The 13,457-nt window shown below is 44.0% G+C and overlaps 1 protein-coding gene across 2 annotated transcripts in view; it reads left to right on the top strand.

Annotated features, from left to right (window-relative positions):
* The window catches only part of TTYH3 (tweety family member 3), a 74,480-nt gene that overhangs the window by 35,372 nt on the left and 25,651 nt on the right, over nt 1–13,457 (top strand). For both annotated transcript variants that reach the window (XM_064726433.1, XM_064726434.1), the window contains exons 2-5: nt 2,128–2,297; nt 10,094–10,205; nt 10,799–11,019; nt 11,819–11,914. In XM_064726433.1, the coding sequence (XP_064582503.1) occupies nt 2,128–2,297; nt 10,094–10,205; nt 10,799–11,019; nt 11,819–11,914 (599 nt within the window). The remainder of the gene's footprint in view (nt 1–2,127; nt 2,298–10,093; nt 10,206–10,798; nt 11,020–11,818; nt 11,915–13,457) is intronic.

The following is a 13,457-nucleotide window of genomic DNA, read 5'->3' as shown; positions in this document are numbered from 1 at the left end:
GAGCTCACTTTGCACAGTGGGGCTGAGCTCCTGCTCCTGGGTTTGGGAAAGCAGCACCTGGGAGCTTGGTGGGCTTGGGGAGGGCTTGTAAGGATGGGTTTGTAAAGGATGGGAAAGGGTTTGTAAATTATGAGAGGTTTGTAAGCGGAAAGCCGGGTTTGAAGATGGGTGAAAGATGGGGTTTGTAAGGATGGGTTTGTAAAGGATGGGAAGGTTTGTAAAGCTGGGAAAGCCAAGAGGGTTTGTAAAGGATGGAAGAGGGTTTGTAAGGATGGGTTTGTAAAGGGTGGGAAAGCCAAGAGGGCTTGTAAAGGATGGGAAAGGGTTTGTAAAGGATAGGAAAGGGATAATAAAGCTGGGAAAGCCAAGAGCAAGGGGCTACTTGGGGTATCTGTGGTGCAACCCTTGGGTTTAGCTGGTGTGCACCTCATTTTATGTGCCTGATGTTTCTTGGAGCCTGTGTGCCTTGTTTGCCAGGATGATCACCCAGCAGGGAGTACCTATGGAGCAGAGCAGGGGAAAAAGGGGAAAGAAAAGCCTACAAAGAGCAAGTTCCTACCAGACCCCGTTAGAAACAGTCACACCAGTTGTGAAAGTTCTTTGCTTTAATCTCAGCATTCTTTGTTGTATTCTTTTTGATCAGAAGGAAGTTATTGTTTCAATCAGGAGGAAGCAAATAAATGTTCTTTAAGGAATTTCTGCATGGGAGGAAAAGAGATACTGGTTTGAAAACCCAAGCCTTTGTTCTAGGTTAGCTGATACAGATCTATGTCTGAATTCCCAATATTGGGGCAGCAGCAAGTAACTTGGACTCTTTCCAGATATTTAAATTATTTCTAGTAAGTTGGCATTTGTCACCAGTAACAAGGATTTATCAAAAAAACCTTATGGGTAAAATTGCATTCTTTTGCTTGATTCATGCAGGTGGGAAAATGTGGCTAGATATGGTGTTGGAATGGATTTATTATTTTAAACTTTATTTTATTTAACAGAATTGGTTTGCATTTTTGGATTTTAGGCAGGATTTTTCAAATAAAAATAAACTGGGAGGGAGTTAAGCACTTACAACTTCCCTTTCCTCCCAGGAACATGACTAGAAATAGGTATTATTCACACTAACTCAACTTGTGACTGCTGCAAGTGTGTCTGTAGCATCCAAGTTTGTTGTACCTATATATGTGGATAGTATATGGAGGGGTTTAGTATTTATTCTAGGTCTACCTTGAACAGAAGCATTGCATGGAGATTGACTTTTAAAAAAAAATTAATCTCATGCATGTATAATAAATTCCACCCCCTTTCAAACCCACTCATGCACTTGGATTTCTAATGAATAAGCCTGCATATTTATTCATGAAGATTAAAAAACTGTACAGATAGAGGCAGCTGGTTGCACTATTTTTTTATTATTATTTTTGTTCTGTAAATCTGCTGACCTGTGATCAGTAGTAAAGAGGAAACCCTCTGATTAACTTAGGCTGTTTGCAGATTGAGACAGAAAAAATGGCTCAGCTATTCACTGCTGAGGTACAGAACATGGTTTTGTTGAGGGGGATGGACAGAGGGGAGCAAGTGGGACAAAAAAATCACCTCTTTATAATTTAACAATGTGCCAAGCACACAAAATGATTTGTTGGCAAGGTATGCCTTGGTAGGTATGTGTCACCACATTTCTCTGCACAGAGAAAAGCAAGACACAATCCTTCCCAAGAATATTTCTGGGATTCACATTCTCTGAACCTCAGAGAAAGGAAAAACAGTTCTTATCATTTGCTGTGCCTGTGTTTGTGCAAAAGTAGAATGCAATATGGAGATTATTTACCCAGAGTGATGGTGTTTTGTTTCCTTGGCCTATCAGGCCTAAGTGTGTGTGTTGGGACTGTGGGCTGACAGTCATGAGATGAGTGCAGTTCAGTGCTTGGCAGATTAAGTTTAGATCTAATGTAACATAGTGTAATATAATATAGAATAATATAGTACAATAACGTAATTAATTAACCTTCTAATAAGATGGAGTCCTCCTCATCATTTCTCCCTGCCACGGGGATCCCTACAAACACTGCAGGGATATCTCTGGCTGGCCTGCCCTGCCATGGCCCGGTGTGACCCCCATGTCTGTCCCTGCAGGCCCTGCTGCTGTTGGGTGGCATTGCTCTGTCCTGCCTGGCTCTGGACCTGCTCTTCCTCCTGTTCTACTCCTTCTGGCTGTGCTGCCGCCACCGCAAGAGCGAGGAGCACCTCAATGCTGACTGCTGCTGCACGGCCTGGTGCGTCATCATCGCCACCCTCGTCTGCAGGTACGGCCATCCCCGGCCCCTGTGTCCTGAACCACGGCCTCACTCTTCAAATAATGCCTCAGGGTTTAGCTTTAATGTTTTTCAGGTTCTGTGCTGCTTTAGTGTGTGGGTCTGGGGTTCTTATTAAGGGATGGTGAGCTCTCTGCACAGAGCAGGGAGATAAAACAATTCCTTCTCTAGCTGGGGACCAAGGACAACTAATCCAAATCTCAGGCTCAAGAGCACAAACAATGTGGACTGAAGAGAGAAAAACAAGAAGGATGGGTCTTCATAACCTAAAGCTATAATAGACAATTAATTCCAATATGCAAATGGACCAAAATTTATAAAAGTGAGTAACCCCATGAGCAGTTATAGAGGGGTTTGACCGCTGGCCTGCAAGCAAAGTTGAGTTCATAGGAGAAATAACAATTGATGATTTTTGAGTGTATCCATGGAAAGGAAGAAGATAAGGCCATCAGCATGGAAACAGAATAGAAAAGACAGGCTTTGCACCAATGAATATAATAAGTTATTGTGATGTAGTTCATGACTTAAGATCACACTTTGTTAAGAGTACATAAGCTGGAGAACACACAGAATGAAAACTTTTTTCTTCCTGGACCCTAATCACATATGTATATGTCACATCTGACTTAACAATGACACTTGTCATTGATTTTGTGACCATTTTGGTTCATCTTGGGTGCAGCCCTGGCTGGGCTCTTATACTGCCCAAGGTGAATCCATTGAGGATAACCTTTTAATAAATCCCTACTTTATTCTTTAACTCCATCTAGCCTGAGTTCTACAGAAAAAGTTCTGTAAGTTATTGTTGTAGTGTCAAAAGGTTGTTAACCTACCTCTATGTTCTAATCATATATAGCCAGAAATTTGAGGCTTGCCTGGGAAAACATCACAAAACTGATTCATTTCTTTGTCCTCTTCTTTTTCTAGTAAATTGCTCAAGCAGGACTTTTTAGCTTCTATCTAATTGGCTATCCTTAAGTTTGAGGTAAAGTCCCTTAGGTCCTATGAAGTGTCTTTTTGCCTAATCAAAAAGAGAAACTTCTGGGTTTTTTTTCCTTTTTGAGGAGACAAAGGATAGTTTTGTCACTCTGTAAACAAGAAGCACATTCCTACATTCTAGGTCAGCCTTCACAAGGCATCAAAATGCTCTGCCTCTACTTGGTGAATTTTGGCAATAATCCCTCTTTCTTTCATTTGATGTATGTATGTTTTTAAATGTCTGTAATATATTTCCTTCCTTTATGCTGCTTGCAGAGCTGCCTGGTGGTTTGAGCAATGTGAAAAGGAATAGTTAATGTCCTGCTCTTTGATACTTTTCAAGTGATAAATCAAGGGCCCTCTGTCCTTGGGAGCTTATCACTTAAACAGGATGGATACAGCTGAAATATTTATCAGCTCTAAATGCAGATTTCTGAGAACTTGGTGTCCAGAAAGAATCACTATGTGTGGGAGAGTAGATTAGGAAGAAAGAGTCACAGCTGATTCTTTTGGGTTTGAAAGGATTGGTGTTTGACTGGTTCAGATTTTGTAGCCTGTGTAAGACACTGCTGCATTTTGTTATCTGCACTTTTGTTCCATCTCCAGGGGCTGCTGGTAATGGTGCCAGGGTCAGCAGTGTTTGGTGTTATGACTGAGCAATAGGAGCTTTTGGAGGTGAGGTGGAAAGAAGGATTGCTGAAAACCAAGGGAAAAAAATCAGTGTTTAGTGGAGAATGGGTACAGGAGAATTTCAAAGGAGATAATTTACTAGAAGGTGTATGGTGGGACATCTGAAAGCAGGGATGTGTTTGCAGATACGGAAGGAAGGAGCCTCTGATCTTGTTTTGGTTTGGGCAGAATGAGTCCTCCAGGTGTGTGCCCTGTATCAACACTTTCCAATTTGCTTTTCTCTCCAAATCCAAGCATCATTGCCCAAGGCTCCAGGTGGTCTCAGCTGCCCTCTGTGGGTCAGGCAGGTCTGGGAGCTTCCCCTGGTCAGAGAGGAGGGAGCAATGAGATGGTTGTGTTTGGCAGTGCCTTGTGGCTCTGTTTTGGCACTGGGCTGCTGATGGGTGCTGGGTGTGCTGTGCATCCCTGTGCAGGTGAGGGGTTCCCTGAAAGCCAGGCTCAGCTGCTCAGGAGCCAGAGTGAATTTTTGTGTTGGCTCTCTCGAGACACTTGCTTCAGAGAACAGCAAAGCCTTGCAGTGTTGGAACAGACAGAGCAGAGCAGACATTCTGTGGTGAGTTCAGCAGCTGGGGGTGGATTTGCCTGCAGAAACAGGGGCTGAGGGCTGAGGAGGAGACCTTGTGTACCAGCCAGGATTGCTGCAAGGAGCTCTTCCATGCTCTGCTGCTTGCCAGTAGGTGCCTGGGGTGGAAAGGCAAACCACAGAACAGCTTGTAAAGAAGAAATCTCAGCCTTATTCACCTTTATTTTAGTGATCAGCTGCATCCATTCCAATCCACTGAGAGAGCTGTGGTCCTAACCCTTTCTTACAGAAGCTCTGCTGATGCTATTTATAGTTGTGCTGCTGCTACAGGCCCTTGTTAGCCATTGTTATGCAGCAAATGTGACCCAGGCAGCTGCTGCCCTGTGGTAGCTGTGTTTGTTTTTGGTTGTGGAAAGGGTGAGAAGGAGGTATTCTGCACTTCTCCAGAGCATCTGTGAGATAATTTAACATTGGAAGGGCAGCATATAAATTCTGCTAAACTTGATGTGACTCTGTCAAATCCACAAGCTAGAAAGCTGTTTAGGCTTCCTCAAAATCTGAGCCACTTGTTCCCATCCTTGGTGTACAATTTGTTTCTGCAAGTGTTAAATGCAGAACCATAAAGCTAAGGTTCATAACACAAGGTTCTATCTGAACATGCAGTGACATTGGATGATCATTTTTCTTGACTTTTTAAATTAGTTGCTTAATTTCCTCTCTGAAATCAGCTTGCTTGAGCAACAGCAGGTTGGTACCACCATGGTGAGGGAGGTGCTGCTGCTCTCCTGCAGGGCTGAGGTTGGTTTTCTGCCTCTCTGCAGCAGCTGGATGCCACAGTGCCCCCAGAGCAGTGTCTGTTGATGCTCTGAGCTCAGTCTGTGCTGGGAATGCAGATACAGCTCCCAACAATCCCACTCCAGCTGCTGGAATCCACCTGGGACTTCCTGCTAGCACTGATTAAAGATTAGCCCACTGGATAGATCCTGTCTATCCCAGCTGTGTCATACACACCAGAACCAGAGCAGCTGTTCTGATGGGGTGTGAGGCTGTTCTGACCCTCTGCCTGCCCTGGGAGGCAGTTCTGTGCCTCTGGTTGGGTGCTGAGGCAGCGAGAGGTTCCAACCAGCAGCAGGTTTGCTCTCTCTGAGCACTTGGAAGGGGACTCTTGTCCTCCTAGCTGAGAGCTGTTAACTCTGGTGAGTCCAGCTGTGCCTGGAACATGTTTCTCTGGGTTCCCTCAGTGCCAGGGGGCTGTTTGAGCTGTGAGTGCTGCTGTGTGCTTGGCTGTTTCCTAATCACTCACAGCAGGGAGAATGCTGAGCCAGCATTCTGAGGCAGAACTGGTGAGCAGGAGCTTCCAACAAAATGTCTCTATTGAGTCTTCCCAGTTGATCTAGCCACAAAGCTGCAGGAATGCTTAGCCTGGATTTTTGCATTAATGCTTCAGTTCTAGTCCTCACCAATTTTGATTGGTTTCTGTGTATGGGGAGTTGTCCTATAAACCATCTCACCCACAGCTTAGGTGACCCTGATTCTCCCAGAAGGGACCTCAGCTCCAAAGGTGGGGAGAAAGCTTTGTGGAGAGGACATCAGGAAGAAATGGGTGCAAATAAATGGTAAAAACTTGTTTTATCAAGTGCCAGTAATAGCACTTTCCCCTGGTGTGAAAGTGCAAGGTGGTAATTAGGCAGACAAATTAACATTCCTCCTGAGAACCTGCAGTCTAAAAAGGGCTCTTCTTATGAAGTTCCTGTAATTAAAGATGACTTGGTGCAGTTAGATTATTCATTTCTAAGGATGTGATGTGAATGGCTAGTGCTCATCTTTGCAGACTGCTGTCTGGGTACCCAAGGGTCACAGTGTGTGTGTGGGTATCACAGCAGGAGGATCTCATCATAGAAAGCACAGAGATCCTCTCTGTGTCAGATTAATGCTCTGATGTTCAACATGTATAAATGCAGAAAACATTTTTTTTTTTTGCAAGTCACATTGCAAACAAATTCAGAATTACACTTCCTTTATTTTTTCTGGTTCTTCAGCTAGGTGTCCAAGGTGCAGGTGATTCTTGCACACAAACAAAGGGAAAGCTGCTCTCCAGACTTGAATTTCTGGAGTCTTGCTGAAAAGTGATACTGCAGTGTGTGTATAGCCTGCAGGAGTTCAGGTCCCACTGTGGTATCTGTAGGAAAAGACAGAAATCCTGGTGTGCACCTCTTCCATCTGACTTTTACAGCTCTTGGAAGAGCTTGTGGAGTTCTGTGTCCCCAGTGGGTGTCTGTGCACTGGTGGTGATGGCTTTAAGCTCAAAGTGCAATTTTCTTGATTTAAATAAGTGGGTTTCTTAAAACTTACCAAAACTATTGAGTAGCCAAGTGGCTTTTTAAGTGCAGTGTTGATTTTTATATGGCCTGTAAGACTGTGATAGATTGATTTTTAAAGATTTTATTCAAAAATATGGGTGAGAGGGAAAGCAGAGGAGAAGTGGTGGCAGTGACAGTGACAGGAGACTGACCAAGGTAGGTTTGGGTGGAGGAATTGAGGATGGGACAGTTTGGATTTGGGAGGGGGAATTGAGGATGGGACAGTTTGGATTTGGGAGGGGAGAGCGGTGTGTGCACTCAAAGGGGAGTGCAACAGAAGCAAGACTGGCAGAAATAGCCATGGCTTTCCTATGGAAGCACTGAAAATGTGTTGGAGTATCTTCCAGAGCGTGCCAGGGTAGAGAAGAGCTGTTTCATTCAGAAATACTGTCCTTGCATCCAGGCTGTGTGACAGAAATGCCTCCATTGGGTGATGATTTTGTCCTCCTGTGCTGGGAGATGGATCTGCTCTATCTTAGGCCACTCTGCCTCCCAGGGTTCGTGCAAGAAGCCTTGTGATTTATCATGACCTCAAGGACTTATGCTGCTGGGTTAAGATGAGTTGATCTATTTTTATTTTAAAAGAATGCTCTTAAATAGAAGGAGCCCCTCTGTTTCCCTTTAATCATATAAAAGGTAGTTAAAAACTAGTGTAAATCCTTAAATCTGCTTTAAACAATAGCAACTCATATCAGTGTGTGTGGGCAGGGATTTGAAACAACTATTGGATTTAGATGAAGCCAAATGCAAACAAAGCTCAGCAGCAGCAGTTCCCCCCTGGCTGCCCTTCAGCTCTGCCCCCAGCCCAGATTTGTGGGATGGATTCCTTCCCTCTCTACCCTGATAGGAAGGGGAAAAGCCATAAAACTGCTTCTGGGGAAAGGACTGGCTGTGTAAGTGGTCCTTGCCAGCTCAGGGTGGGAATGCAGAGCTGGCTTTTGCAGGGCAAGGATGGAATAATTAACACTTCATGTGTAATTTGCAGTGAATGTGTGAGTCTCATGTCTAGAGGAGTTTATTATTGGATTGAATGGCTTTTATCCCAATTGTTGTGCTGTGGGGTTTGCTTTCAGGAGCAGTGGAGGGGCAGGGCAGTGGGAGCTGTAGTTTTTACTGGGCAGGATGGGAAACCTATGGAAAAGTCACTTATTTGTATTGCCAGCACTTCATCCTGGTACCTGTGAGCAACCTGGCTGCTCTGTGCAGCATCCCCAAGGATTCTGCTGCTATTTCTGAGTGCTGTTTCTGAGTCTTTCCCACCAAAACTGTGCTGCTGTGCTGAGAATACTGAGAGCCAAGCAGCAGATTTTGGGCTCTTACCAAGTTTTTGCTGAAAGAATAGGCTTCTAGTAGCTGTAAACAGGCTGAATAGAAATTGCTCGCTAATTAAAGGGGTCAGATCTGCCTATTCAATGTCCAGAATGTTCTGGAATTTATTTGGTGCCTATGGTAGAAACAACTGCTAAGGCTTTCTGCAGCTCAGGAGGCTGAAAGGGTCTGTGTGAATTTCTTTGCTCTGATAAGACAAGGAGAAACCCAAGCCATGGTTTTGTCATTTCTGTGATGGGGTGCTGAGTTGCCTTATCCTGGGCATAGCTCTGCATTTGTAATCTCTGTGCTTCAGGGGGAGGGGGGAGTGTGTCTTTTTTATCCCTTCCACCCCCGTGCACCCCAGGCATGTGTTATCAAGTTCTGATAATAGCTGCAACCAGAGGAATGCAGAGGGCTTTTCTCTCTTGAGTTATCAGCATAATTTGCATTAGGAAAATGTTTGAGGAATGGTGTTCCTGAAGAAAGAGGCCCATTTCTTTTATTAATGCTGAATATTTAGTCACATAGTTACATAGAAGGAGTCTTGTTGCCTCTCTTTCTGTTTATGAAGGCTGCCTCTTGTCCTTAGAAGACTCCTTGGTTTTTATGGGCCAAGCTCTCTATAATTTATGGAGATTCAATTGCTGGAAAAAGCATGAGGTTGACACAGATTTTCCTGGTGGATCTGCTTCCAGATCATGATCTTTGCTTCTATTTCTTGTCACATACGAGGAGAAATGTGACCAGGTGAACTGCACTGCTCTGCTCACTCTTTTGAAGCAGAACCCAGGCATGGAGGAATTGATGTCTTCCTGCAGGATCAGGAACTGTACACAAAGGTGTTGTGGAGGAACTAAATGTTTCATCCAGAATGAGTTTAGATTTACAACAGGATCATCACCACCTCCTTCCTCTGCACTGCCACAAACACAACCTTGGTGTCTTGAGAACCTTCCTAGAAAAGGTCCTGGGTGCTCTCAAGCTAAATATAAATGGGAACAGAAAAACTGTGTCTTGGTAAGGTTTGTTTGCCCTGAGTTTAGTTGTGTGATCCCTTCACGTGTTCTTTCCTCCTCTATTATTAGGAAATATGAGCTTGGGCAGAGGAACTGTGAGTTCCTGCAGTGATCTCTTCATAGAAGAGGTATTGCTGACTTGCATGAGATAATCCTCTGGTTGCAACTCATTTACAGGATCTTCCTCCTCTAAGTGAGGCTTAAGCTAATATGGTTTACTTCATAGTTGGGGCAGACTGATATGTGTGGACAATTATAGAAAATCAGCTGATAGGTGGTAATTTGCTAAGCAGCTGGAGTTGAATTGTGTCTGCAAGCTTGAAATTTGCTTGCTTTAAAAATAAATAAGCCTTTTGTCCCAGTAAGTTATTATGCCTCCCTTCCCAGTACTCTAAATCAGTGTGACACAAATGTTTCTAATGGGAAGATAAATCAAGATAATGTTCATAGATATTTCACAGGGTAGAGAAGAGGGCATGGAAAATGTATCTGGAGGAACCACCACCATGGGCAAGGAGTCAAAGCAAGCTCTTTGTGTCCTGCTTTAAAAAAATGTAACAAAATTTCATGTCCAGAGAAGGCATCTAGCACAGCAATGGCAGCTCTCACAGGAGCCACTGGCTGGATTTCTGGTTCTGAGCCCCCAAACAGTTCTCTAACAGATTTTCATTATTTTACCATAAATGAAATGTGCTTGTTATGTTCTGCTCTTGGCCCTGTGTGTGCTGCATGGAGAGCTGCTGGCTGTGAATATTCCCAGGTGCAAACTGAGCACCAGCACAACCCCAGCTCCCTGCGGGAGGGAGCGCCTTCCCTTTGGTGGGAAATGACTCTGCAGCCATCAGCCCTGTGTTACCCACTTGCCTTTCAGCTTTACCTCTGCCCTTTGGTGCTTTTCTTCCTCTGCAGTGCTGGAATTGCTGTGGGATTCTACGGGAATGGGGAGACCAGCGATGGCATCCACCGGCTGACGTACTCGCTGCGCCACGCCAACCGCACTGTGGCCGGCGTGCAGGACAGGGTGAGTGAGCACCCCAAAAACGGGCCTGGGGCAAGGCCCAGCCTCAGTCAGTACCTCTCCTCCTGAATCTGGCTCTGCCTGAGTCTCTTCCTGTTTTCTCTCAGTATCTGGGCTCGGAGATTGTGCTAAAATTTCCATTAGTGGCGGGGTGATTTCTTCCGCTCGTCTAAAAATAACCAAGCGAACGCGGCTTATGGAGTGAAGTCTTCTCTTTGCTAGGCTGAAAAACAGCTTGTGATCAGCTCTCTCCTCCACACCCAGGAGAGGAGGCCGGCCAAAGCAGACAAATCTTAGTAAAATGTAGCATTTGAGTACCACTGGTTGTTCCTGTGCTGTCTCTAATCTCATGGTATCATACTGCAGCCCTGATGTAGAATGTGTGCGTGTGTTAAGGCTCAGCTGAGGTGCCATCACTGCAAACAATCTCCCTTACAGATGCTTTCAAGTTGCTTTTGAGGGGTAAGCAGTCTGAGCCTCTTAAGACAGAGGGCTGCTAATCTGAAAGCTGTCCATGACTTGTTGGGAAGAATGAATTCCCTTTTACTTCCTTGGCTTCCTGTACTGTAATTTTTGGTTTTTTTAATTTGTTGTAGGTACTGGACACTGCAGTGGCCCTGAACCAAACAGTGGAACCAAACTTGCTCGTCTTGGAGGAGATGTTCAAGAAGCAGACAGACTACCTGCAAATTGTCCAGAAACTGCAAAGTCTCTTGGATAATCTGGTCAGGCAAACAACTGAGATCCCCTTCTGGAAGAATGACGAGCTGTCTCTGGAGGAGCTGGCAATTCAGATTGACCTCTATGACTGGTACAGGTGTGTAGCATGCTGCACTGTAGTGGTTGGAACATCTGCTTTGGCCTGTTTTGCAGAAATTATGTGCATGTTCTGGGTGGCTGAGCCAAAGGCTCTGTTTATTGCTGCAGGTGCTCTTGGCCCACAGAGCTGATTTGTTTCTTACAGCAGGACTGCATTCAGTTTAAATCAAAATGCACAGCTTTTTTTCCTTAAGTGTCTTTATTACCAACTGATGAGAAGTTTATTCTCAACATACAAAATCTGTAGTTTGTGTTCTAGCACTGGGGAAAAAAACAGCCCCAGGTATAGCTTCTTCTCTGTCCTAATAAGTGCATAAGGAATACATTAAATAGAGTAGAAAATGGCACTAGTTCTGTGAGTTAATTCCACAGCCTAACATTCCTTTTTATTAAACATATTAAATAAGATATTGCATCAGTTGTATTCCACAAAAGAAAATCTCTATCCAAACATGTGGAATAAATAACTGAAGCATTTCCTGACAAATATCTAGGAAGTTCAAGAAGCTGCAATGCCTTTTCTTCCTCTGATGATGACCAGTGCATTTAACATCACACTAGAAAACACTAGCAGTGACATTTCTCAACAGCTGTTTGTGCTGAGTATGTTGTGTAAATTCTTTTACTTACCTCAACTTCCAATGCCACAAATACCCAGAGCTCTCTGAAGATTAATCTTTGGAGGTGGTTTTGGGGAAGAGAAGGACTGTGTTTTCCCCAGAAGCCACAACTGCTTCTTGATCTGTGCTTTTTACACCCCAGTTTTCCTTTGCAGACTGTGTTTTTGTTTGCTGCAGGTGGCTGGGATACCTGGGCCTGCTCCTGTTCAATGTCCTGATATGTTTGCTGGTGCTCTTTGGGCTCATTAGAAACTCCAGGGCCATTCTTATGGGGTAAGTCTTGATCTGGGGACTGGGCACAAGGAAAGTCAGCTGAAAGCAAGTGCCTGCTAATGGGAACCTCTACCTGTTGTCAACTGATATCAAGGACTTCTGAAACTGAGCATCTTACATTTCCTCTGAATAGAGACACATTGTAGAGTGTAGCTGTGTGGAAATAGTTAGAGTTTCACACAAGAAATGTTCACAGGAAGGTTCTTGAGCTGTAAAATCACAGGTGAGGAGCTCATCCAGGCTGTCTGCTTTCCACTGGGTGGCCTTGGAAGCCTCCATTTGCTGGGAGATAATAATGTGAACATCCTTCCTTAAAATGACAGGCTTTAAAAATCCCCACTTAATTCTCTGCAGTTGGGAAGGCATTTGTTAATTGATGATAAGCATTGCATGTGCCTACACAACCTGCAGCATTGCCTTCTGTGTCTCTATCTGCTCTTGTTACCTGGGGCTGTCACACCTGAGGAAACATTAAACTGAGAACAAGCCATGGTTTGCACAGTGATGAGAAGGAGTCTTGTTGCCATGGCACTGCAATGTTAATACATGTCTGTTGCTCAAAAGCACTGAAAATGCCCCATTACAGGAAAAAACTCTTCCTCTCCTTTTCTTGTAGCTTGGCACATTTGGCAAAGAGCCTGGTATCATAAACACAGTGACAGTTTGATTACTGACATGGCCAAGGGTTTCTCCTGGTTCGTGGTGGTGCCATTAATAATTGGAATGTGGATCCAGATTTATTCTTCACCAGATGATTTCATACCTGGCAGGTTATACAGACAAAACTCCAAGTGGATGCACAGATGGCAGACCCAGGGCTTAAATTAGAATCTCATTCCCTGTTAGCCAGAAGTTCATATTAAGGCATTCCCTAAAGGGAGCACATGGCATAAAGAAACAAGTGTATCACAGCCAGGCAAGATGGTGAAATGCCAGTTTTAGATCTTTTAGCCAAGCAATCAGTTACTGACCCAGTCATCTTCATTTAAAGTAAAACAACAAATGTGTCTTATTGATTAACATGCTCAGCTGGAGGCACCAAGCTGTGTTGTCCTTATGTCATAAACCCACAGAACCTTGCTGATCCATGGCTGATAATTTTTGCATCCATTTGGAAAAGGCATAGCAAAGTCTTTAGTGTCTCATTTCAGAGTGCAGCACAGATGTCAGTCTGGTGAAACTCCCTTACTTCTGCAAGATGAGGCATAGATCCATTCACAGAATAGGGATTATTTGGAATTAAAATAAGTTAGTAAACTGAGGGATAGTTTGTTTATTTATTTATTTTTAATGGAGACCCATAGGTTTACTTTTTTAAAGCTCTAGTATTCAGTGAGACAAATGTAGCAGAAAAAAGATGTCCCTTCCTCACAGAGATGGTTGTACTAGGTTTGAATAAAGAATGTCTTGGTTATGAACAGGTTTTTGTATTGTTCAGGGTGTGGGTGGGAAGGGATCTACTTATATTTCAAAGCTTGAGGGAAAAAGCATCCCTAAGAGAGCAAGCCAGTGTCTCTTTACTTTGAAGATAGAAACAGATAAA

Source organism: Zonotrichia leucophrys, chromosome 14 (assembly GCF_028769735.1).
Source record: "Zonotrichia leucophrys gambelii isolate GWCS_2022_RI chromosome 14, RI_Zleu_2.0, whole genome shotgun sequence".
Lineage (NCBI taxonomy): Eukaryota > Metazoa > Chordata > Aves > Passeriformes > Passerellidae > Zonotrichia > Zonotrichia leucophrys.
This window is presented reverse-complemented; position numbering and strand designations above follow the sequence as displayed.